Source organism: Podarcis pityusensis (genome assembly GCF_964106645.2).
Source record: "Podarcis pityusensis genome assembly, chromosome: 3".
NCBI classification, from domain to species: Eukaryota; Metazoa; Chordata; class Lepidosauria; order Squamata; family Lacertidae; genus Podarcis; species Podarcis pityusensis.
The window spans coordinates 74,673,975-74,701,523 of NC_138026.1; the positions used below are offsets into that span (position 1 = coordinate 74,673,975).

The 27,549-nt window shown below is 42.6% G+C and overlaps 1 protein-coding gene across 1 annotated transcript; it reads left to right on the plus strand.

Annotated features, from left to right (window-relative positions):
* On the plus strand, nt 1-27,540 carry LOC308473172 (uncharacterized protein C1orf198). Its single transcript, XM_080998455.1, has 4 exons — nt 1-430; nt 14,195-14,245; nt 22,679-23,206; nt 24,283-27,540. The coding sequence occupies exons 1-4, from the start codon at nt 83-85 to the stop codon at nt 24,337-24,339; spliced, it is 984 nt and encodes a 327-aa protein (XP_080854581.1). The 5' UTR covers nt 1-82; the 3' UTR covers nt 24,340-27,540.
* The last annotated feature ends 9 nt before the right edge of the window (nt 27,541-27,549 follow it).

A 27,549-nucleotide genomic window follows, 5' to 3' on the forward strand; every position in this document is an offset into this window, starting at 1 on the left:
ACCGAGTTGTTTTGTGCCCCCGGCTCCGCTGCGCTCCACGCCGGCGTCCGAGCGCGCGCTAGGGCCCCGGGGGGCGGCGGCGATGGCTTCGATGGCGGCGGCGATCGCCGCTTCCCGCACGGCGGCCCTGAACGGCAACCGGCCGCTGGATGAGCGGGAGCGCAAGCGCTTCAGCTACTTCTCGTCGCTCAACCCCATGGCGCGCAAGATCATGGCGGAGAAGGAGCGCATCCGCGAGCGCTACGGGCCCGAGTGGGAGCGCCTGCCGCCCCGCCAGCAGGACGAGATCATCGACCAGACCTTGGTGGAGCCCCACATCCAGGCCCGCTACGCGGCGCACCGAGGGGTCACTCGGGGACCCCCGCCGCCGGTCTGCTACCCGAACCTGCGCCTCAACACCGGCCAGAAGGTGGTGCACTTCGGCGACGAGGTGAGATCCTGCCCCGAGCGAAAGGACTTTCTGCACACGCTCAGGAGCACGGTTTGTTGTCGGTTCCGGGCCTGCGCTGCGGGGATCTGTCTGCTTGGCGTCCAGTGTTACGCCCACTTGTGATGGTGTCGAGGGAGGGTAGCCTCTGGGAAAAAGAGATTTGCAGGGGAAAGAATATAAAGCAGAGGCAGGATTTTTTTTCCTTTAAAAAAAAAGCATATTTGTTTATTCAAGGCAGGGGTTTGAAGAATTCCTCTCTAGAAGTAGTTTTCGGTGGAACATGTGTTGCAGTGAGAGATTTCATTTAGACATGTACAGAGTGTAGGTTCCACTCCTTACTGAGCATAGCCAGATTCCCCCAAGTCTGAGATTTGCAGTGACATGGCAGAGAAGCATGTATCACTCCTTGGCAGACTTGCGGGTTGGGTATCTCATGTCGTCCAAGTACTAAAGGACTTCTACCTAGGGCTGCTGAGCTTTTGGCGCTCCAGATGTTTCTGGAGTCTGAACTTGCAGCATTTCAAACTGTTGGCTGTGCTGATGGGAATGGAGTTTAACAACACCTGGATGACCAAAGATTCCCTGTGCTCTGACCTAGGCTGGTTTGGGAAGCGGTGTAAAAACACACACACACACACACACAGAGAGAGAGAGAGAGAGAGAGAGGGAAAAAAACAATATAAGCCACAATTCTTTATACTGTTGTTTCTTAGGAAATAATGTGTTTTGAGGCATTTCCCCCCAGACTAGCTTCGATCTGAATTGAGAAAAACCCGGTAATGTGTACACAGTGCTGGAGTGTAATCCTAGCCATGCTTACTTGGAAGTAAATACTACTGCGTTCAGTCGGATTGACTCTGATGAAAGGGGTGCTTAGGATTCCAACGTAAGACATTACAGTGGTTGCTTCTTCAACTTAACAGGGTTGTTTAAATTTCTGCTTTTACAGCAGAAACTGCTGCATTTTCAGTAGCTGATGAGCTTATCAGTTATCAGCTGATAACTGAAGAGTGTTGTTCTTTTAACCACTTAAAACTGGTGCAACTTTTGTTGTTAGCTTTCTGCTGCTGTTATTTGGAATTGTGTGTTTTTTTCAAAAAGAATTGCGTGTGCAAATATATATTATTATAATGTTAGCTTTATGCTTCAAAATATGCTTTAAGTTACTTGGAGACCTTATGTAACAAGGGACCAACTCATCTAGTATTTTTGTTATTGCTGCTGCTTTTTATTGTTGGAAAGTACTTAGCAATGGAACTGTTCATTTTATTGTCAGTGGTGTAGGTGATGTGCTTTTACTTTTGGCTGTAGAGTCTCTTTTCTCATGCATCACATCTGCAGCTGTCAAAGCTAATAGCAGTAAGACCAGCACCAACGCCTGGAAAGTCCAGGAGGCTGGGGAGAGTATTCTGTCTTCATTGCCCTTCCCAGCATTTCCCTTTTGCTGCTTTTGGGTTCCCCTGCAGGAGAGGTGCGGGAGCCAGCTGCAAATCACCTAACCTGGAGAGAAGACCTCTTCCCCTCTGAACTGTATTGAAACTGGGCTGCTGAAGAGACCAGCACCAAGAACTTCATTTACTGTTGACTTTTTCTGCTTTGTTTTTGGCTCTAGATTAATTTTTTCATAATAGTGAATTCATTCCATGTGTGCTGAATTGTTTATTTTTGTCCAGTTAGAATTATACGATAATCTTTATTGTCATTGTCCCATACAGAACAACGAAATTGAAAAACTCTACATCAGACATTCAAAAACCAACAAGCCTGCTATCCCAGCCTGGTTAGCCCCCTAAAAACCCATAATTAATTAAATATAATATACTCCCATAGAGACTACCTTACACTGCATTTAAAACCAAAATCGCATTTGAATAGAATTTGTTTCTCAGGTGGATAATTCTAGTCTTTATAACCCTGTACCTTCTTCCAGAAGGCAGAAGCTGAAAGAGAACATTTCCGGGGTGCGCACTGTCCTGCACCATCTCTGCAGCTTTCCTATGGCACCTGGAAGCATAGATTTGATCCAAGGTGGGAAGAGTGCACCCAATTATTCTCTCCCTTATAGAGTCAGAACAGACCCTGAAGGTAGGGATCCTGCCCACAGCTGTCCCCGGGTGGGCTCAAACCATCAACCTTCTCATTAACAGCCAGATGCACTGACCCACTGCGCCACAATGCTCCCCCTAACCTGTTTTGTATTTTGCTTCAAGTGGGTGCTTGTTGTAAGCCGCTTTGGGCACTGCTAACTGTGGAAAGGCAGCGCATAAATAAATGAAACCAGTCAATCATTTGTGCAACATGCCATTACATCACTGTACAAAGGCAGTTCATGAGGTCATAATGAGATCATTGGAAGCAGTAGTGAAACAGAGTGCCATTTGTTCTTCATGGTTGCTACCTCATCCTGAGCAGGCAAAGGCAAACTTGCATATGTTCAAGCATGGACAATATTTTCTCAAAGTAGCATTGTCTAGGCTGCCACTGTTTTAACGGTAGCTTTTTAAAAAATGCTGATTTGGACTAGTTAACTTTGGCCTGAACTTTCAGAGGCATAGGCAAGACCAATGTAAGAGACATGAACTGGGCTGAGAAGGTGGTAGGTGTATTTACCCCATGTTTAAAATTTGCCTGTTTGTAGAGATGGAGGGAAAAACCCAAAACATTAGGCGGCAAACCTAACTTGTGTCAGGAGAGCCAAACACAGCTCAATAGAAGTTTCAAATAAAAATATAAACATGTCTGTTGGTTCTTTCATAGTAGTCACCCAGTACACTTAATTCTCTGGGTGGTGTACATATTTGTTTAAAAACGCCACTTAAAATCACACATTGATTTAAAAAATACAATTCAGTAAAGCAGTGCAGTACAGAAACAATGTAACTGACAGAAAGGAAACCTTAAACTAGAAAAAAATAAATCATACCAAGCCACACATAAGACAACTGGATGACAAAACGACAACTGTACAACACCAAATAACTTAGCCATTTAAAAAGCTTGTGAGAATAAATAGGGCTTTGCCTGATGTGGAAAATACATTAAAGTAGGCACACTTTGTCAGTATAGTAACTCAATTCCTACAGAACCGCCCCCCCCGCCAGAAAAAATATCGGGGAGTCAACCAACCACCTCCCTAGGTGTTCTGTCTAAGTGTTGGACAGCTCATACTTTCTGAAAGTTGTTCCTTATCTTTATTTGAGATCTACCTTCTAGAGTGACATAGAATAAATGTGCCCCATCATCAATGTCACAACCCTTAAAATATTTGTAGATGCCTATCGTGTTGTCTCTTAATTATCTATCCTCCAGGCTAAGTATGCACAGCACCTTCAACCTTTCCTCATAGGAAAATGCTTATCATGGTTGCTTTTTGAAAAACAAAGGCTTTGAGGATCCAGCCATTTGTTTGGGGTCTTTTGGAGAATTTGACCTCATTTCAAGATGCTGTTTTCAAGCAGATGCTTGCCATTATTGAAAAGGAAGAGGGATTGTTTATTCATTTGTTAAATTTGTATACTGCCCCTAATCCGTAGATCTCAGGGCGGTTATCGACATGGAAATACAAGACCAAAAACAGAAAATACATAATAAAAGCAAGAAGAAAAATATGGTGATTGTTGAGTGGAAAGCCTTAGTTTCACTTGTGCTTGTGTCACCATCTCAAGCTGCCTTGAGTAAAAAGGCAGGGTATAAATTAATAATAATAACAACAACAACAATAATAATAACCATAGGTCTTGGCCTATTGCCAGTTTTGCCACCTTTCCCTGCCGTACTTCCATCCATGTGCGTTTATAACCCACACTCTTTATTTAATGTTTTTGCAGACAGAGAGAATGTACATTACTTTTCACAGTGCCGCAGAACTCTTTATCTTTTCTTTTCCATTTTTTGGACAGCAATAAGCTAACATGACTGACTGTCCACAGTAAATATATTCTGAGGTATTAGATTTTCAATATTTTACTTCCTTTACTTCCTTTGGTCCCCAGTGGTTCTTACCTGTGCAAATCTGGATTGGGACTGGATAGTCAAGATGAGATGTACTGCTATGTATAGGCCTAACACTGATGTCAGAAAGTCATTAAACAACAGTGGTCTTGAATAGTCAGGGTCAAGCTATTTTATTTATATTTATAAAAGCCCCGGCTCATTAAACAATAACAAGGTAGTTACAGATATATATAGGATAGGAAACAATATTAACTCCATGACACTTTGCCTTGGGTGGAAAGTTATTCTGACACTCTCCCCTCTTCGGTGTGTTTTAATTTGTTGGAAGTCGCCCAGAGTGGTTGGGGTAACCCTGTCATATGGGCGGCAAATAAATAATAAATGATTATAATTGTAATTTCTTTGTATAAAATATGTACAAGAGATTCAGGACACATATAGCCCGAACATGCATACACACACACACACACACACACACATACACACACTGTAGCATGGACTTCATTCAAGTATTCCTAAATCAATACTGGGTTAGCAGGGTAATCTCATAGAAATTCCTCAGTGTACAGTACCCGTGGTTCAAGGGTTTTGAGATGTCAGGCAATTGTTCATTAACTTACTCTGAAAAATCCTGACGGTCTGCTGTAGGATGTTCCACTCAGTTTGTGTGGGGAATTGGTCACCTTTTGGGGTCTTGCGTGCGGCTGAGTGTGACCTAAAATTCCCAGTGCTCTCCCATGGCTGCCGTGAGCAAGATACCTTTTCACAGAAACTTGTCCACTGGCATTGGCCTCATCACTGGAAAGGAAGGAAAGGAAGGCCTCATCACTGAAGGAGCCCCTGAGATTCCAAGTAATCTTATGGCTTTCCTAATCACAGTTTGAAAGTAACTGTCTTCTCAGTAGGGTGTTCTTTATGTAGATATGTTTGGATGTTGGGAAAAAAGATCTACAAATAATGGTCCATCAAAACAGTCTCATGATTAGCTGTTAGAGAATTGGCCCTCTTCTTACGGTTGTTGAGTGGCAGATAAACTAAGCCAGCGGTTTTCAATTAGGTGAAATACTGAAGAGAAAACAAACATTATAACCAGGAAACAATGGAAGGAATGCAAAGGAACCAATGGAAATACTCTAGTTGGCCTGTCCTAAAAGTTCATTCATAAAAATGACCTATCTTATTTTAGAAGGATGTGTGTGTCTTTACTAACAGCTAATAAGTTTAGCAAAAGGCAGTAGGAAGTTACTGCTAAAATAAGAATTAGAGCTGAGGAAATGTTTACATTCAACGCACGGAATCTGGCAAGCCGTTCCACGTATCTTGAGGGAAGTCTGGTGGTATAATAACTGTGGCTATTCCAAGAGTTGATGTTTTTAAGACACCTTCTAAAAAGATTAAATCAGGTTTTCCACTGCTGCTGTTGAGCCAGGAAAAACAAGAGTGTGGAAAAATAAAATTTAATGGTCCGAATTATAACTGTTTTTAGGTTTTGCTAATCTCTTGATGGTTGATACACGTGGCAAAGCAGCTGGAAAATGGAGCAGATGCTTAATAGTACTAGTAGTAATAATTTTAAAAAAGGTAAAGGATCCCTGGATGGTTAAGTCCAGTCAAAGGCGACTTTGGGGTTGCGGCGCTCATCTCGCTTTCAGGCCGAGGGAGCTGGCATTTGTTCACAGACAGCTTTCCGGGTCGTGTGGCCAGCAGGACTAAACCACTTCTGGCGCAATGGAACACCGTGACGGAAACCAGAGCGCACGGAAATGCCGTTTACCTTTAGAAGTAAAGGTAAAGGTACCCCTGGCCATTAGGTCCAGTCGCGAACGACTCTGGGGTTGCGGCGCTCATCTCGCTTTATAAGCCGAGGGAGCCGGCGTTTGTCCGCAGACAGCTTCCGGGTCATGTGGCCAGCATAACTAACCTGCTTCTGGTGAACCAGAGCAGTGCACAGAAACACTGTTTACTTTCCCACCGGAGTGGTACCTATTTATCTACTTGCACTTTGACGTTCTTTTGAACTGTTAGGTGGGCAGGAGCTGGGACCAGACGATGGGAGCTCACCCCGTTGCGGGGATTCGAACCGCCGACCTTCAGATCGGCAAGTCCTAGGCTCAGTGGTTTAGACCATAGTGCCACCATTTAGTAGTTGTAGTAGCATAATAGTAATCTGGATACAACCCCTACCAAAAATGCACCAATGTAATTTCTTCTATGACTGTCACTATGCCCAAGTGTATCCTAAATATGTAATTGATAGTGCAAGTCTATGATTTTGGCTTGATTTTCATTAGAGCTATAGGTTGGGAGGGGAAGTCATCCCCTTACTTGACGCAGGTTTAGGTGATTGAAGATGGGTATGTGAATTGGGTTGAGCTCTAAGGCACCGTGGCCTCTCCTTTGATAGGCTGCCTTAAATTAGATGACAAACTACAAGGCGGCTTGGCTATTGATTGCGTAAAGTCAACTGAATTGTGCAGGGAGGGAAGGGGAATTTGAATGGAATCTAAAGATTTACGTTACACATACTGGGGAATTTTGGACATGTGTGCTTTATTTTTCAATTGATTTGTCAATGTTTTGTCATTGAGTAGAAGACCCCATGTCTTATCATAAGCTGCTTTGGAAAATCTCCTGTCCAATAAGTGATTTGCCATGTTGTGTTGGAGTTAGGGAGTTGTTGTTTGGGAAACATAAGCCCAAAACACATCAAATGGGCTGCATGGCTTTCTGAATCCCAGCTCTGCCTTTTTTGAATTTTCCTGCTATGCTGCCTGCAGGCAACTTTTTCAATGCCTCAGGCAACTAGGTGGATGCTAATTTGGAAGTCCAGTATAAAGACTAATTATAGCAAAGTTTCTTGGCCTTGCAAATCAAAGTGATAAAAACGGACTCTGAAAATCTGCATGGTGGTTGTACATAAACCAGAAAGTAGTATGTCAGAGAATTTTTGCTTTTGGATTAAAAAAAAAAAAAGGCAAACAGGTGTCCAGATCTTGGGAATGGGAAGGAGGAATGGAAGAAGGAAAAGTATTCAGGGGTCAGCAAACTTTTTCAGCAGGGGGCCGGTCCACTGTCCCTCAGACCTTGTGGGGGGCCGGACTATATTTGGGGTGGGGAATGAACGAATTCCTATGCCCCACAAATAACCCAGAGATGCATTTTAAATAAAAGCACACATTTTGCTCATGTAAAAACACTCTGATTCCTGGACTGTCCGTGGGCCGGATTTAGAACGCTATTGGGCTGGATCCGGCCCCAGGCCTTAGTTTGCCTACCTACCCATGGTATACATGTTGGCAGTTCTTTGCTAATAGCAAATGATTTCATCAGTTTGGAAATAGCATACAAATTAAACAACAAAAGAGATGCAAATTTGTCCATCTGGCACTGCTTTTTTTTTTTTTAAAAAGTGTTACCACTAAAATGCAGAGCATGAATTTGAATATGCTCACAATGCATTTTCCCCACCTTACAAACACACCTTCCTGGTTCTCCAAAGGCTTAGAAAGATTAATAAGCTTCCTCTCTGCATTCTGTATACTGGATGTCCCAAGCCAGCCGCTTGGCAAGGAGCATTTTTTGCACCTTTGTAGGACATATAATGCATGCATTTTTTATGGTGTTCATTTTTGACGTCTTATCTCATTGAAAGTTCCGAAACTATCACATGAATTGTGTAAAGTTGGCATGTAATTTATAGCATGTTATTGTACTGTGCAACTTAATAACAAAATCAATTTTGTGCGATTCCCTGCTTTATTTGTTGAATTTACATTCCACCCTTTCTCCCCAAGGAGCCTAGGGCACAAAAAAAACATTTGCATGTCCCTGAAAAACAGGTGTTTTACAAAAACTTCGCATCAAAATTATAGTAAAAAAACAAACAAACTATTGTGCCCAGAAAAGTTTTTAAAAGCCTGTTGTTTTGAGTCCTGGTTCACTTGTGCCCCCCATCCTGCTCAAATGCAGTGAAAAGAAATAATAAATCTTTCCTCCTTGCATTTACAGTCTTATGCCTATATAGTCAATAATTAGACAAAACTCTGGATTAATGATGCAGTGGTACCTTGGTTCTCAAACTTAATCTGTTCCGGAAGTCCGTTCCAAAACCAAAGCATTCCAAAACCAAGGCACACTTTCCCATAGAAAGTAACGCAAAACAGATTAATCCGTTCCAGACTTTTAAAAACAACCCCTAAAACAGCAATTTAACATGAATTTTACTATCTAATGAGACCATTGATCCATAAAATGAAAGCAATAATCAATGTACTGTACTATAAAATAAATAAGACAGTAGTGTAGATGATAAAAATTAAAATTATTTTTTTCCCTTACCTGCACTGATGATATTCATTGTTTGGATGGGGGACTTTTATCCATTTCTGCAATCACACAATTAATCAATCAGTAGCTGAAGTGGGTTCCACACAGTCAGAAAAACAAATTAACCGAAAAAGCCTCAAAAACAAAAACGCAAAATAAATAGCAAAAACAAAATCTCCAAACTTAATCCGTTCCAGAAGTCCATTTGACTTCCAAAATGTTCGAAAACCAAGGCACAGCTTCTGATTGGTGCAGGCGCAGTGGAAACAATAGCCAACAGCTGCATCGGATGTTCGGCTTCTGGAAAACGTTTGAAAACCGGAACACACACTTTGGGTTTTCGTTGTTTGGGAACCAAGGCATTTGAGAACCAAGGTACCTCTGTACTTGGGGGCAAGCTGATAAATTTCTCCTCCCTTAAAACGCTGGCATATAATGCAACTAGGAATTGGTAGTGGTGGTGAGACACGTAGGGCTGGGAGAGACCACTGTCTGTAACCCCAAAGAGCTACTGCCAGTCAGTGTAGGCAATACTGAGATAAGTGCAGCAGTGTCCTGACTGGTATAAAGCAGCTCTCTCTGTCCTTTATAGGAAGAGAGTCATAGCACCATTGTAGAAGATCTCAGGTTCAATCCCCAGCTTCTGCAAGTAGGATTGGGAGACACTCCTGTCTGAAGCCATTGGGAGCCACTCCCAGTCAGTGCAGTCGATGATTCTGAGCAAGATGGACCAGTGGTCCCTGTACAGGGCGGCTTCCTGCACTCCAATGGGCCCCGGCCATTCCCTTCCAGCTTAGAGCTTGTAAAGCATGGTTAAAATGTGCTGGCTTTCTCTGCATCCACACAGTGGTTGAAGTTCTAGCAACCTAGCAGGTACAGAAAGAAGCCAGTGAATCTCAGCCAACCCTCTCCAGCTTGGAGCCAGTGAGACGCAGAAGAGACTGGCCTTTGGTGGGGAGCAGTGGGGTGGGGAGGCAGAGGTTGGGTTTGGTACTCTGCTTGCATCCAGGGAGCTAGCACAAATGACAGGCTCCCACCCTTGTTTGGAGCTGCGGAGGAGATTATTTACTCCTCCAACACTGGGAGGAATGACTTGAGCGCATCTTGCTTGCAAGATAACAGGGCTATTGTTCAGCCCCTGCTTAAAAGTATATTTTGAATACATCACAGGCATACACATTTAATCCACTGGGCTTCTTGATTATCTGCATGCTGCACAGCATCATTATGACTTGGTTTTCGTAACTCTTAATTCTGTCAGGCAACCACTGTCAGAACTATTTTTCCAATTCTCCAGTCGCATGGCAAACTAATCTGCATCTTGTAATCACATGTGATTTAAAGTGAGTGGAGCTTGAATTAACTCCAAATTGGTCTTGTTGCATAGGATCGTCCCCGTCGCCCCCAAGTGCTATTTGAAGTATTTAGATCAGAATTGAGGGTATCTAAAAAATGATGCTTAAAAAAACCCCTGGAATGTTTTCTGTTACTTAGCTGAAAGTCAAAACCAATATGGAACAAGTAATTCCCCCGCCTTCCATGATATGAAGAACTGAGGAGAAGTTGTTTTTTCCATTTTAAATAATTCATGTTTAAGGCTAAGTCTCTGAGAGATGGGCAGAATGAGATTGTAGAGCTGGAGAAGGACAACAGAAATGATCATCTGGTTGGACTCTCCAGTGGGGAAAAGATACTCACATTTTTTTCTAAACTAAGAAGCCCTAAATGTTGTAAGGTGGGACAACATGACAGCACGTCTCAAGCTTGTACAGCTAAGGTGCACAAACACCCCTGACCATATGTGGCAAATCCATTTGTGGTACTCTTAAATGTTCAGTGAGCTCTTTGTGATCCTCAGTTGGAACGCAGTGTAGAAAAATATATTTGGGTTGCCCTGGGGATCTATGTGGAGGCAGAAAAGCAGCAGTTCTTGCTTTTCTATTTCCACAGAGCTTATTATTACCAGTTTAATATATTCTTACATTTGAGTTTCTGTAGGTTGAATTAAATAAGAGGAATGCCATTTCCAAGTAGGGGGAACTGGATTGAAATAAGATTACTTTGGAAGCCATCCTCTGAAGAAAATGGATGAGGACATTCCATTATGTGATGGTCTTAGTTCATTCTGTGAGTTCTGCTAGATTAGGTGGATATAGGTCAGAAACTCTCTGTGGTGAATGTTTCAGTCTACACCAGCTTGAAGATTTTTGTGTGTTTGTATATTGTTCTAGGATGGTTATGTTGTTTTGGTATTTTGCCCAGATGCTTTATATCAGGCTGGGGCTGATGGGAGTTATACTCTGTCAATGGCACAACATTGGCTATGCCTGTTCTTAACTATCAACAGAAATACACCACCTTCCGCACATCATATTGCTAACTCGTCTTTGCTGGGTCTGTTATTGTTAACTATTTGTTTTCATAAGATGGAGAAAGCTTTCATATTCTAGATACAGTGGTACCTCTGGTTATGAACTTAATTTGTTACAGAGGTCCATTTTTAAGCTGAAACCATTCTTATCCTGAGGTGCGCTTTCGCTAATGGGGCCTCCCGCTGGCACACAATTTCTGTTCGCATCCTGGAGCAAAGTTCACAACCAGGAGCAGCTACTTCCGGGTTAGCAGAGTTCGTAACCCGAAGCATTCATAACCAGAGGTACCACTGTACTGCTTTCAAACAGGTAGCAAGTACGGTTACTTGAAATGCATTTAGCAGTCTGCTGTCTGCACAGGAGCCAACAATCCTGCCCATGTGGTCAACAGGGAAGTACGGTACTTACTCAAAAAGAGCAGTGAAGGCTAGGTAATGGAGTGTTAAGGCTTATATTCTAGGATAGCTCAGTTGGTAGAGCATGGGACACTTAATCTCAGGGTTGTGGGTTCAAGCCCCGCATTGGGCAAAAGATTCCTGCATTGCAGGAGATTGGACTAGATGGTCCCTTCCAACTCTACAAGTCTATGAGTCTAGGCTCACGCATGTGGCAAAACGAGCTTATGTGCTGAGAAGTTGTAATAATGCAACACTTACTGCCATTTCCCATTCAAGGTTCTCCTGGCAAGCTGGGACTTTCATAATCGCACATGATGATAGACACAGCCTCCCACTCCCTCCAGTGTTTGTAGTGAAACCTGTGTGTGTAACAACCAATTGAGTACCGGGAAAGTAAATTTTGGAATAAATTGCTTTTTTGAAAAAGAAGAGGCAGAAGAACCCTTGGCTTCTGCTCTCCAGACTCCTTTGTAGCATTTTCTTTCACATTTTCTCAATATTATTTTTATAATACTCCTTCTTATTTATTAAATTTGTCCTTTATTATGTTATGAACTGCTGCTGTAAGGCATTTATAGGCTGTGAGCAAATTGCTGGCTTAAAGACAGCTTAGTTGTTCTTTTTCTTAATTCAGATTGAAGCTGGTTTGGGGGTGGGGGACACGTTTCAAAATGCAAGATTTCGTAAGAAACAACAGGATTGATATGGATTGTGGCTAAAGTAATGCGTAGACTCCGTCCAAAAACAGTGGCAGGGGTACACTGGATGCCGAGTAAACTGGCGTGTGTGCACAGCCTCAGTTGCCAACAGAGTAATTTTTTGTGGTGACTTGGATAACAGAGCAGTCATTTGGCGCTTCAGCGCTGATAAATGGTCAGATCCCTGCTTATGTCATTGGCCATCGGGAACGAACGATACCACTGTCTCTCGCATCTTAGAATTCCAGTGTCTTTTTCAAAACAAGCTGCTTGGAAGAAGTCTCTGTTAGTTGCATACTTTTCTGCATTTGATGCTTTGCAGCTGGCGGCTGAGGTTAGCTCTGTGACCGAATTCTTGTTTGTGGATGGCATTTTTGTCATGAATTCAGATAAGCAGAGGCCAACAAAGACTCCAGCTCCTTAAATGCGCTGCCGGGTGAACGAAAGCCTAAATCCTTGGCATCTCTTTAGAGAAAGTGCTCCATTTCTTGAGCACGGGCGGGGGAGGTGGGGAAAGGGATTCAATTTTGATGGCTTATACTCCTCCCAAGAGACTTACTCTAAGCTGTGCTGGAACATTAATCAAAGCATTTATATATTCCCCTTTCTCTTATTCTGCTAATCACTTGTGTGCCGTGTTAGATCTCAACGCATTTCCAACAAATAAATAAATCTCATGGAGCTAGCATACCCAACCCAAGAGACTACATCTGTGTCTAAGCATGACCTCTAAAATAGCCAGGAATACAATTTTTAAGATTATCGTGAGTGTACAAAGGTGCAGAGAGGTGTTCCCAGTGGCTGCCCCATAACGTTGGCATTCCTTTTCCCTGGAGACACACCAAAACCTGAATAATCTTTCGAAGGCTGTGTTCTGTCAGGGCCTAGGGTCTGAGCCCATGATGGTGAAGTCAGCAGAAAAGTTTTCTAATCCAGAATAAAGATAACCTCTGATTAGAATTCCCAAACGTGGGCAGGTCTACGCAGAAGTTTGGTTACTCTCAAACATAAAGATTATTTTCCCCCAGTATGAAAGTCCAATACAAAACACACACACACAAACGCCTGGCAGAAGCCTACCCCTTTGTTCGTGTGAAGAGAAACTACTTTTTCCCAACACATACAACTAGGGGATGGGGGGCAACATTTTTTAAAACCAAACATAATAATTGCCCCATCCTGTTTTGAAAAGTAATACACTACAATGCAAAAATGGGGCTCCAAAACGCTGTCTCTCCTGTGGATAGCTGCCCTTATTCAGCAGTTGTACACATTCTCACAGACATACACTGTAGTGCTGTGTGTAACAGTCAAAAGACTTCAATAAGCTAATGCAATAGAGAGAGTATGCTAGATCCAGGCCAAAATAACATTTCCTGTCAGTGCAGTTGAGCTAGAGAAGAATTCTGTTCTGTTTTGTATATCAGCAGCAGAAGTTCTAACTGGCTTCCAGCTTTTTATTTTGAGTTCACATGAAGGGTGACATGTGAGCCAGAAATAACCCAGATGGGCTCTGCATAGAGAGGCTAAAAGCAAGGGGAATAATATTTGCTTCTTAATAATCGAGTCAGTTTGGAAGGGAGCATCTGAGGCAGTAAACATGGAATGCCGGCTGCATCAACATCCTTCCACAATTTCAAATCCCACAATTCTTTGAGTGTATAAAGTTTTTTTGATGTAAGATGAATCAGCAAGTGTCTCTTTAGATCTCCACTTTAGAGCAAAGTGAATATTCTGTCATAAAAGCACATTCAGATATTTGAGCATGTGATGTTGTATTTATTCTACAAATCAGCATACGAAGTGAGAGCCCGTCCCGTTCAGACTTTTCATCAAGGGAGTGTCTCTTATTTTACTTTGTGTCTTTCTCTATCTGTTAGCTGATTAAAGCAGACATTTTGTAAAATCCTTCAACTGTATTACATATTATTAAGGTCTACTATAAAATGTCATCCCTTTGGCATTTAAAAGTCTACATGCTTACTTGTGCATAATTATTCTTCCATTGTGTTCCAGGATATCACCTGGCAAGATGAACACTCTGCTCCTTTCTCCTGGGAAACCAAGGTAATTTCGCTAACTTATGTTATTCTCATGTTGGTTCACCTTGGAAGTTTTACTAAGCCTAATTGACACTCCATGGTTAGGGTTATACCATGCTAATGGTAGTTTAAAAGAAGAGTAGTTTTTTCCCCTTGCAGTTAATGTGCAGGCCATTTAATATAGTGTGAGAGCTCAATGGATATCACTTCTTGCAACGCTATACAAAAATGGATATTGATTTCTTAATAATACTGCATTGCAGCCAACCAAGTCAGAGTTAGGCCCGCTGAAGTAAGCATAATCCCCTGCTTTATTCTCGCAAGAACCATGCAGGGTAGATTAGGTGTGGGGCTAACCAGCCCAAGGCCGAGGAATTTCATGCTTGAGCAAAGATTTGATCCCAGATCTCAAAGGGCAAAGTCTAACACTCTCTAATGCTGTTATCTACAGTGTCTAGCTCTCAAAACTGGATGCCATTGTGTTCAGTGTGACTAGTTATAGCTCTTAGAACAGGCTTCCTCAGCCTCGGCCCTCCAGATGTTTTTGGCCTACAACTCCCATGATCCCTAGCTAGCAGGGCCAGTGGTCAGGGATGATGGGCATTGTAGTCTCAAAACATCTGGAGGGCCGAGGTTGAGGAAGCCTGTCTTAGAATGTGCTCTTTGAAATCTAAGTAGTTCAGCTATGGTTTAGAAAAAATGTGTTTGGCATAACTGGCAACCTGCTCGCAACTTAAACTGGTGCAGCATGGTGGTTAAACTGGCAAGTTGTGAACAAGCAGGGTCCCTGGTTTGAATTGTACCTTGGGCAAGCCTCTCCCTCCCTCTGCTCAGCGGTCACAGTAATACTTGCTGCGCTTTACTGGGCTATAAGGATCACTGAGAGAATAAATGTGGAGAGCTTTGGGCATTCAGGAAGCAGCATCTAAATGGCAAGTATATTATTATTCCGTGGAAAGACTGACCTGGAAAATGACTGCATAATGTTGAGGATGTGGGAGGATAGAATTCATCTTGTTTAAAGGTCCCTTTAATGGGATTCTTTAAAATGGAAAAATAATATAGCTCTAGTTGTAGACTCCTTTTTGCTGTCCTTCCTATGAAGCTTCCCCCACTCACCAAATGGAATAAATTTCTGGTGTCACTTTATAAATATGATGTTGACAGCAGGTAGCTGGAATGCCAGGGAATAAATAGTCTTTATGAAAAGGAACTGACTTCAGTGGGGGTGGCATTCAACTGAGTTTTATGCAGAGTAGACCCACTGAAATTCATGAACATGACTACGTTAGGTCCATTAATTTCTGACTGAAATTTAATGAGTGCCACCCTGGGTTTAGTTCTCAAAGCAACTTACACCTTGAGTGAAAAGATCACCTGTTTGAGCTTCCACATGTTGTTTCCAGGTTGCCACCAGCAGAATGTAATTGCTTAAAATTGCCTGATATAGCTGGAAAGAGGTGGCCACAATTCTCCCCAAATCACCTGTTAGTCCTGTTCTGCACTTTGCAAGAGCAGATCGCCACCGGAAGGGTGTGGATGGGTGGTCACAAGGCATGGGAAAGCAAAGGGTGGAAAAGGCCATGCCTGCCTTGTTTTGCTCCTTCAAATCAGGGCATTTGAACCCGGCATGCATATTCTCCAGGTTGCAATCTGCCAGCCCACCTTTGAATATTTGTTATATACCACTGTTGTTGTTGTGGTGGTGGGGGCGGATGGAGGACCCCGAAAAGCCACTGAGTGTGAAAAGTTCTGCTCTACCTTTCTTACCTTTTTAGGTGGTACTTTCCATTTATACACCAAGAGTTCTTTTTTGACGTTTCTACAGAATGCATAGTGTAAGAGCAGGCATAAGGAGTGCCAGTATGTCCTATTCCATTTTTGTTTCATTCCCTTCCTTTGCCTTTTATAAGCAGCGATATATATGTAGCTCTGTGGCTGATGCAGTTACTGTTTTTATTTTTATATAATTGTAGAGTTGGAAGGGACCATGAGGAATCTCAACCAAAGCATCCATGACAGGTGGCCATTTAACCTCTGCTTAAAAACCTCCAAAGAGGGAGAGTCCGTGGGAGTCTGTTCCACTGTCGAACAGCTCTTACTGTCAGAAAGTTCTTCCTGATGTTTAGTCAGAATCTCCTTTCTTGTAACTTGATTCCATTGGTTCCAACCCTCCAGAGCAGGAGAAAATAAGCTTGCTCCATCCTCAACATGGAAGCCCTTTAGATAATTGAAACTAAACATACACAGGCTAAACATACACAGCTCCTTCAAGCGTTCCTCATAAGGCTTGGTTTCCAGTCCCTTGATCATCTTGGTTCCAGATTATCAATATTATTACTTAGATTTCTTACCAGCCCTTCACAGTTAAACCAAATCACAATCAAGAGAATAGGTTAGATCCTAAAATATCTCTCTCAGGGGTCAAAGACCAGAGTGAAGGGGTATATTATCTATATACAGTGGAGACTACATAATGGAAGGCACCAGAAATTCCACAGAGAATGTCCTCCCCCGAGCTCCCTGCTTGAATTGAATCCATTTTGCTTGGGGGAGGACGATGGCACAAAAGATCTCCAGTTTTGGAGCCAAGCTTCACATTATAAGCAGTTGCATACTCCTCCCCCCCTTGAGAAGCAGCCTTGGAGAGTGCAGCCAGGAGCAGAAAAGCAGCGAGCGAGGAGGGTCTCCTGAACCCCTTTCCCCCTTCATGCCAGCCTGGTCCTCCAGAGCATGCCAGCTGTGTAGTTCTCACACAGCAGGGCTTGGGCTGCAGCAAGTCATGACCCCAAACCCATAATTTCCTACAGCTGTCCATATTTTGGGAGCTTGATCATGTTACTAAACCAACACGTTCAAAAGAGAGCTGGCCAAAGATAGAACCGTTTCTTTGTTTTGAGAAATGTTGGAATTTTTAATTTATTTCTTTGCTCCTTTTACTGCAAATATGTTTTTGTCACTCCTGCTTTCAAAACATAATGCTTGGCCTACCTGGTTGTTAGCTGTGGTTATACATGTTCAAAAATATGAGCAGCGACGTCCCACAATTTGGGGAGATTGGTGTAGACTGAAGGTTTCTAAAAAAGATGAATGACACTGAGGGGGTGAAATGGAAACATTGGTTTTGGCTGTAATTCGGGCCCATAGCTCTGTGGGAGAGCATGTGCTGGGAATGAGGCTTCAGAATTCAGTTGCTGCCACTTCCAGTTAAGTAGCAGGACCAGGAAATCGACTTAAAACTCTGCCTGAGAGCTGCTGCCAGTCAGAGCACACTCTCCTGGGTCAGATGGATGAATGATTTGATTTGGTAGGAAGCACCAGTGTATTGAAATCTTTTCCTTCTTTCAAGTTACCATTTCTCTCTGGGATGCAAGCTTTTCTCTGATTTTTGGAATCTGTTTGAATTCCCACATGTGCAAAGCGACTTCCCCAGTACTATTGCCCATTTTTCCTGGCAGCAACTTGCCTCGATATGGCAAGAAGCCATGCAGGCAGTGGTATCCAGTCTGTGTGGCGAACATTAGACCAGTTCACAGCATGTGGAGGCAGGGAGGCAGTCTCAGCCTGGCAGAAATGACCCTTAGATTCACATGAAAGAGCATCAATAGCTGCACATCTCCATCCTAGTATCACCTCAGTGCTTATCCGCTGTGCTCACATTCACACAAGGAGACAGCATGGGACGGGGGAGACTCCCAACGCCCAGTTAAATTTCTGGATCTGAAGGCAAACAGCCTAAGGAGCTGCAGTATCATCTTATTTGTAGTTTGAGTCGGTGGCTCAAACTGTCTGATGGTCTTAAGTTCCCTGAGTGGCCTGCATATAAATGCCTGAAGTGATTGACGAAGGGGTTCTTCATTGTTGCGGCAACTATTTGAGAGCCATTGTGGTGTAGTGGTTAAAGTGCTGTACTAAGAACAGAGGTCAAGTCCCCACTCGATCATGAAGATCAGTGAGTGATCTTGAGCCAGTCACAGTCTTTCAGGTTAACCTACCTCACCGAATTGTTATATAAGCATAAGAGGCAGGGGACAGAACCATGTCTGTCACCTTGAGCTCCTGGGGGAAAAGGTGACATAAAATTATAATAATAAATGTAATGAAATACAGTCATATCTTGGTTTTCAGACAGCTTAGTTCTAGAACGTTTTGGCTCCCAAACACTGCAAACCCGGAAGTGACTGTTCCAGTTCACAAACTATTTTTGGAAGCCGAACGTACGACGGAGCTTCCGATAGGCTGCAGGAACTTCCTGCAGCCAATCGGAAGCTACACTTTGGTTTCCGAATGTTTTGGAAGTCGAACGGACTTCCGGAACGGATTCCGTTCGACATCCAAGGTGAAACTGTATGGAGCTAGCAGCAGGTCAGAGGCTATTTTGTGTACCGTTTCAGTGATGCATTGTAATCTTGGTTTTGTTGAAGTTCTAAGGTGCAGGGTGTTGTGTTCTTTGCAGGAAATCCTCATACTTTAGTGGTTGTCCAATCAGCTGAGACTTAGGCCGCAATCCTAGACACAGTTACGTGGAGTAAGTCCCACTGAACTCTGTTGGGCTTACTTCGGAGTAGACACGTATATGATTGCACTGCAGGTGCACTCTTGTCAGTCAGCCAACTTTAGGTTCCTCTCTTCCGTCTCAGCAATTTTGTTTCTTGAAATACTACAGGTTGTGCTTAAAAGAGTTTTGAGTGGGTGTGGTAAGCTCTTGTCCTACAGGCTTTGTTTCAGTATTTGCCGGTGGGTTTTTTCCTTTTTCTATTTTGAGGTTGCCAAGCCAAACAGCTTGTTTTGGCTGTGCGCGCTATCTGCTTAACGAAATACTGCACATTCCCAACCAGTGAATAAGCTATAAAAATAACTCTGTGAATTCTTGTGGCCTTCTCTGTTTTTAGTGCATAGTTGAGAGCTGGTTAGCAGAGATCCAGTTTTCATTCAGTTTGACGGGGAGCCAGCCTTATAATTCAAAATTATAAGGCCTTATAATTTTCGCCTGGTTGCCTAGGGCATTTGCCACCATTTTGCAGTGAGGGCAAAAGAAGCTAGCCACAGAAACCTCTCTTGAGAACCCTGGCACAGCCTCCACATCCTCCTTTCTAGCCATTAGAACAAAGAAAGCAGACTCTGTGGCACTCCATGTTTCTGGACTGCAACTCCCATCATTCCTGGCCAGTGGCTGTGCTGGCTGGATCCAGTGGGAGTTGGTGCCCAACAACATCTGGCATGCCACAGGTTGCCCAATCCCACGTTAGAGTTAGCGGGTGTAAAATACCCTGAGAGTTTTATTAAAAGGTGGTATAAAAATAATTATAAAATCAGTAAATAATGATTAAGTGGGACATAAATGCCTTAAATAAATGAATGCAGTAATAAATGGTTGTAGATAGCCAATACTGGAATAAGCCTTTCATTAATGTACAATGAAGTGCAAAACCAAGAGGTCAGTTAGTCAGATCCTGCTGTTCTCCCCTCTGTCCACAGAACCTGAATTGCCTTGGGGTCAGAGCTTTAAAAATATTGGCAATTCTTCATTGCCAGCAGTGGCAACTGAAGCCCGTTGTGCCTTTCCATTTGCACTGGGTCACCCATTGCCAACTTGGTGCCCTCTGGCTGTTTTGGACTGTGGATCTAAATCAGCTGCCTTGGGAATAGGCCAGAAATATGAGAGGGAAACATGAGAGAAAGGGATAAAGTTGTGGATGAAATCAGTGTTTAGGCAGATTATTTTGAAGAAGACCAGAACCGTGACCTTGAATTTTGTAATTTCAGAACTCAGCAATATAAAGCTTTGGGTCTGCCAGAGCTTCCCTACCCCATAGTGTGCAGAACCCCAGACTGCCACTGCATGGAAGTGCTCCTGCTGGCCAGTTATTCTAGTGGGGAAAAATCTTGCCAGGCCGGAAACTTCATCGCCCAAGCCATACATTACGTCCTGCTGCTTGAGCACATGGCCAGAAACAGGACATGTGGTTTGTGTGCTTTCAGTTTGGAATATCTGGAAGCTGTTGAAACTCATTCTGCCAGGGAACTAACTCATCCACTCCTTCCCCCTCTCTGTATGCTTTGTTTCACTTTTTAATTTTATTTGTTTCTTTCTTTGGTCTCTGTTTATGAATCACTTCCCATAAAATATTTCCAAGTGATTTCAGAATAAGAACATCAACAAGAAAAACAATTTCTAATCTGGTATGAGATAAAGATACCCACTTAAGAGGTTTCCTGAAGAAGGAAGGTCTAAATAATAATAATAATAATAATAATAATAATAATAATACTACCCCACCCATCTGGCTGGGTCTCCCCAGCCACTCTGGGTGGCTCCCAACAGAATATTAAAAACACGATAAAACATTGAGCATTAAAAACTTCCCTAAACAGGGCTGCCTTCAGATGTCTTCTAAAAGTCAGATAGTTGTTTATTTCCTTGACATCTGATGGGAGGGCGTTCTACAGGGTGGGCGCCACTACTGAGAAACCCCTCTGCCTGGTTCCCTATTCTATGTTGTGAACCGCCCTGATATCTACGGTGGTATACAAATTCAATAAATGAAATAAAAATAATTCAATAGGGGTCAGAAAGACAAAAGAAATGGAACTCTGGGAGGAAGTTCCAAAGGGTCAGTGCCACCACTCTAAAGACCCAACTCCTATATCTTACATTAAAGACCTCCTGAAAACTGATTGAGCTGTTACGTACTATGAAGGAACATTAGTGAAACATAATAATGCTGGTGGGATAGGAAGCAGGCTTTGCAAGGGATAAGATGATGGGCAGCGAAAAGGTCCAGCATTCTCCATCATGTAAATCTAGACTCCAAAAGCAGAAGTGAGCCTGGTTAGAGTAAAAGTGGAGTTGGAATGGGTGTGAGTCTCCTCTCCTCCCTCCTCTCATTCTTCCTTGAAGGCCATCTTAGAATTTCCCCATTAGCTGAGCAAAAGCTGAGCTTGAATTGCCTCTTTGCCAAGAAAACACGTCATTTGGCCTCTAACGTTGCAAGCCACTGGCACAAGTTTTCTCAAGTTACTTTAAACTGGGGATGACTATCCCGTGGTCCTCCAGATGTTGTTGGGCTCCAACACTCATCAGTCCCAGCCAGTATGGCAAGTGGCCAGGGATGATGGGCGTTGTAGTTCTACAGCATCTCAAGAATCACATGTCAGTCACCCTATTCTTTAAGCTACCGTATTTTTCGCTCTATAAGACGCACCAGACCATAAGACCATAGTTTTTGGAGGAGGAAAACAAGAAAAAAAATTTCTGAATTTCAGAAGCCAGAACAACAAGAGGGATCGCTGCACAATGAAAGCAGCGATCCCTCTTGCTATTCTGGCTTCTGGGATAGCTGCGCAGCCTGCATTCGCTTCATAAGACGCACACACATTTCCCCTTACTTTTTAGGAGGAAAAAGTGAGTCTTATAGAGCAAAAAATACAGTATATCTGTTTGTTCCTGCATGTTCTCAACTAGGGTTTGAGCAATGCTTCTACAATTGTGGAGCCAGTCAATTCAAGCATAGAATAGAATCATAGAGCAAAAAATACAGTATATCTGTTTGTTCCTGCATGTTCTCAACTAGGGTTTGAGCAATGCTTCTACAATTGTGGAGCCAGTCAATTCAAGCATGATGGAGAGTGTCCTGATGTTCAGACTAGATTTGAAACCTGAATTGCGTAGTAATGCGCATGGCCAACCTTGCGTAGGAGTGAAATTGATTACCATCCAAATATGTTTTCTCTGTTATGTGTGGTGTGTTTTTGTTTGTTTGTTTCATGCCCCTTTGTGATAGTTCCTTTAATGCTGTGTACTTCTTAGATAATTATGGGCCATTCGTCAGAGGAAGCTAAATCTGTAGTATCTGGTATCCCATCTCTAACAGTTGCTTGGCTCTTCGTTGGGCCTAATGGATTGCATCTTATAAGCAAGTGCATGGCAAATCTGTTTTATTTGCACAGTTTCTAGAGGTTGCAGAATCCCCCTTTACTTGGCACAAAACCTAGACTGTGTTTGTGCTAACCGTCAAAATTGTGTGCCCATCCCAGATTCTGCCCACAGCTTACCTGCAGCAGGCAGTAAGTAGAGTGGTACCTCGGGTTAAGAACTTAATTCGTTCCGGACGTCCGTTCTTAACCTGAAACTGTTCTTAACCTGAAGCACCACTTTAGCTAATGGGGCCTCCCACTGCCGCTGCGCTGCTGCTGCTTGATTTCTGTTCTCATCCTGAAGCAAAGTTCTTAACCCGAGGTAATATTTCTGGGTTAGCGGAGTGTGTAACCTGAAGCGTCTGTAACCTGAAGTGTATGTAACCCGAGGTACCCCTGTACCAGGTAGCTGTGGTGCAGTCTGCCAGATCCTCACCCATAACCTCTAAAACAGCCACCACCACCCCTCCATAAACCTCTCCACTACGTGTGTTTTCTCATGCAAAGAGAGTTGGCATTAATTCTTTCTAATCCCCAACAGAGTCAGATGGAGTTCAGCGTTGCTTCTCTGTCCATACAAGAGCCAAGTGCAGTGGCATTGCAGAGCGAACCAAAGCAGACCACCAAAACCGCTCCAGGGCCCCCAGCCCCCAAGCCCGCACAAGGTGCTAAAACACCTAACTCAGAGGGGCTTCTGCCAGCTAGGAAAGAGGAGGAGTCGTCATTCTGGAAGATCAATGCTGAGCGCTCGAAGTGTGATGGAGAACAGTCTGAGTTCTGTTCTCTGACCCCAAGCCAGATCAAGTCCATGGAGAAAGGAGAGAAGACCCTCCAGCCTTACTACAGGCAAGAATCTGGTCCAAAAGAGGCAACCAAAGCAGAGAAGCCTAGTGCTAGCAAACCTGAAAAATTGACCACCCCCGTTCTTGCTGCAACTTCAATAGAATGGGAAAAACCTCAACCTGGCCAGCTGAGTCCTCCTGATGTTTGTCCTGAGCCAGTGGAAAAACTCTCATCAACTGGGACCAAAAGTGAGGAGGCTGATAGTGGTTTCCTTTCAGAAGTGCAGGTAAAAGCTGGTCTTTCATCCCTTGCTTTGTCTATTTGAGTGCTTTGCAAAACAAAACAAAAGTCCACCCTTCTGCAAATGTTGTTCGAGAAGATTAGCAGTTCATACAATTCTAAACACTAAGCTTGTTTCTTTTTCTTCTGCCAGTTAAATCCAGCTCCAACATAAATGCTAATGCATTTTCAATATGTTTTTAATATACAGTCGTACCTTGGTTGTCGAACGCCCGGGAACTCGGATGTTTTGGCTCTCGAATGATCGAAACCCGGAAGTGACTGTTCTGCTTTTCTAACGTTCTTTTGGAAGCCAAACATCCAACGCGGCTTCCGCAGCTTCTGATTGGCTGCAGGAGCCACGATTTGGTTTTTGAACGTTTTGGAGGTCAAACAGACTTCCAGAATGAATTCCGTTCGACTTCCAAGGTACAACTGTAGATATAGTAGCCACATTTGCCATTTGAATTGTCTGAAATCCTGTATGTGTCCCTGCATGACTTGGTTTAGAGCAGGGAAGTGGAACCTTTGGCCCTTCAGATGGCTAAACTACAACTCCCAGGAGACACAGCAAGCATAACCAGTGGCCAAGGATGGTGGGAATTGTAGTTCAGCAGAATCTGGTAGGCCTAATGTTCCCAGCACCTGGTTTTGAGGTTTAGTTTTTCTGCTAGCACGCACACACGCAACCAGAGATTGAAATCTTCCTCCCCCAAATCCAACCCTGTAAGTTTTTCGATGCGAATTTCGAATTCCATAGCACTACTTGCGGTGACGGGGGACTCTGATGCTCACATGTATTTTTGGGTGCTTTTATGGGGTTTGGGTTTTTTGTTCTTGTTTTACAGTGTCCATATAATGCTATCAAAATGCCAGCTACCCCAATTTAATCTAAATTTATCCTTTCTGGGGGAAATCAAAAAACGGGGTGGGGGAAGGATCTGTTTCCCAACAACCTGCTTGCAATATTAAACCTGTGCCAGGAAGCACCTTTTATTGTATATAAGTGTATGTTACTGATTAGGGTTAATTTAGTTTCAATGATTTAAGTATTCACTTTGTCTAATTTTTGTGTCTCTGCAGAGCAATGCAAATAACGTTATCTTGAAGACCGGATTTGATTTTCTAGACAACTGGTAAAGGACCAAAATAGCTTCAGCTCAGTTTTGGAGGAAGAGAAAAGGAACATCTCTCTTCCAGTCTACTTTATTTTATTTTATTGGTATTGGCTTCTATTTGATCTTTCAAACTAATATTTTTTCCAACTGTTTTAAATGTTGCCTTTGTATTTACACTTTTTTGTAAAACCATATGGATATTTGTATTTTGGAATTGTCCAGTGTTAGAAATATGGTTGTTTTTCTTTATGATTCTATAGGGTGAATTGTTATATTGGAGATGGGACAGGATACATTTCCTAATTAGTGTTATGTGTTTTAAGGACAAGGTTTGAGGGATCAGAGCGAGAGAGAGAGAGAGAGAGAGAGAGAGAAGTTGAAGCCACCTGACAGAGGCACCTATTTTCATTTCATATACAAATTAAACTACACCTTATGGGCTGCAACATGACTTAAAGAAAGCAATTTATGTGGAGATGGTGCAGCGGCAAAACACCGTAGGCCTAGGTTCTGCTGAAGCACAAAGCTCAAAAACCAAAATTAATCTTATCTGTTTCAAATAAACTACACAGAAAATTAAGGCTACAGATTTTTACACTTTATTTTTGTATAGGTATGTTTAGTTTGACCAACTTATTTCTAATGCTGATATTGGTAGTGTGGTATGAAATATTTTTGAAATGGAAAAGCTTTTACAAAGGAGGCTGTTCAAACCAGCACCATAGCTGTACTTGGGAAAATAATTTGCCTAAATGCAAAGCCAATGCGGAGAGGGACATGGCAAGAGAGAAGACAAAACCCCACAAATACATTTCAGTGAAGCTTCTCTTCTCTTTTATCTTTGAAAAATAACTCGGTAAGAATATTTTGGGTGAATACAACCTTGCAAAACAACTGATTCTCTTGAGACCTCTTAGCATTCCTCTTAACAGTGGCATTGCACACCAATCTGTAGGAGTGTCAATTGCCTCTTCCCTGCCCCTCCCGCAAAAGAAAACTCTACAGTAATCCACCATGTTTGAAACTTGTAGGGTGGTCAAATTCAAAAGAGGACAGGGGTCCTACATCCTTTATTAGTTGTGTAGAAGAGGGGATTTCATCAGGTGTACCTTGTATGACAAGGCGGTCAAAGGTGTTGGCATTCTGTCCTCTTGAATCCAGCCACCTTATCCGAGAGGTTTTTTTAAAAATTGTTTCAGTAATAATAATAATGGTAGTAGTAGTGGTAGTAATAAGCTTCTCTTGAAGGTATCTTGACTAATTTCTGGTGCTGCATCCCTTAGTGAGGCTAGAATTCCCAACATGTCACACCCACACACCCTGATGTGCTAAGTTTTTGTTAGTTGCTTTTTTTTAAACTTGCAGAGAGCTATTTATATGATGGGTTGGTCATTCAAAAATGACACCCCTCCACTATAGCTTGAAATTATACAGTCCAATCCACCACCTCAGGATTGTAGCACCTCCTTCTTTCTGCTGCATATTTAGACCAGGCCTCATTGTTGTCAGCTATTTAAAATGTACGTGTGTGAGTAAAACTGCTGCCTGACAATGCGTTGTGGTTTCCCATTTTGCTTCAATGCTATACCTATCACCTTCGAGCCTTAATTTCCCTTTACGCACAACTAGTGATCTGTCCAATCCAAAGCCAAAGGTGACTGACGCTCTGATTTTAAATTCTTGCAATTTAAAATCCCAATAACTGAATTTCTGGAGTATTGACCCAAGGTGGTGGTTCTTTGTGCCAACTCGTGGAGATCCCACAAAGTTTGCATCGGACTACTTCTGTGGGACAAAAAAAGCAAACCTTACATCCTCTCTTTATTTTCAGTGCTTTTTCTAACAGCACTTGCTAGTAGCCTCCTCCGGGTAGCTTATCGCAATCTTGAGATTTCTGTTTGCTTGACCTCACACTAGTGTATAAACTAAAACCTGAAAATTCCTCTTCATCTACATAAGCTCTACTTCAGTCCACTTTCTGTACATCCAATCTCCTGTTCTCTCAATGTACTCTGCAGGAAACATAGATTGATTAATTAATTAATCAAACCAAATGAAGAGACTTCTTCTAAGTCTTTGTTCCAAAGACACGTCCATCTGTGTTGCTATGGAAAATAAGAAAATATGGGGGAACACTAAAGGAAATGCTGCTCCTGTGTCCCTATCTCTCTCACACATGGGTGTTTGTGGTAAAACAGCAATGTAGGCAGGTTAAATATGTGCATCTCTAAACACTCAGATGCACACTCCAGAGCTCAGGATAACTTGTGGCATCTTTGGCGATGCATCTCTCCATCACACGGTGTTTACCGTGGTAGCACCTGTCATGCTGTGTCGCTGTGCTGCCATGTTCCATGTGAATTGACTCTTGAGTAACAGGCAGCTTCCTGACACTGCTAGTTGTTCAACTCGGGATACTGGCAGTTCAAAATGGCAAGAGGCTGAAGAGATTTTTAGCAGAAGAAAGCCTCTTGAAGTTCTGGTAACAGTTTGTGAGTGATCTATTTACAAGTTTTTTGAGTCACTTTAATATTTGTAAAATAAATTCAGAATGGTTTTTTAAATTAGAAAAAAACATTTGGTATTTTAAAAGCAACAAAACGCTATGATTGAGCACAAGTTCTACATGCATGAAGGCATTTCTGATTCACATTTTGGCATTTGAAAGGGAATATTTGCAATCTTATAAAAGCTGAATAATGTGAAGTGTGACTTTTTTTAGTTCAGGTCCTCTTCTCTGTGTTGACAACTTCAAGAAGCAGATATTTTCAGTTTAGCAGACAAGTAATGTCACTTTCCATATTTTTTTTGCCCATGAAAGAGAATGCCCTAAGGCCTAGAGAAGCATCTTTTTAAAATCTCTGCTTTCATGCACTGACAATGGATAAACAGATAGGATCTGTGTTATTTTCTTCTTCTGTTCTCTTGTTTTGGAGTCTTTCATCTTATACACTTAGGGTTTACTTCCTCTAAAGTGTTTGTACACAGCCTATTCACTACAGTGAGGCTAACTCAGAAGATGTTGATAGATTGTACTCAGTGCAACCAGCCAGCAAATGTCTACTGCAGAAACCTTTACTCTCCCCTTTCCCTTTACTGTGCTTTGATGGCTAAATCGGATGCTTCTCCCTTTCTTAGATATGTTTTTATTGAAGTTCGTATTCAAAATACTTGGTCACATTTTGTATAAAATTACTTCTTAATTAAAGGCACCTGACATAAACCAGTTTCA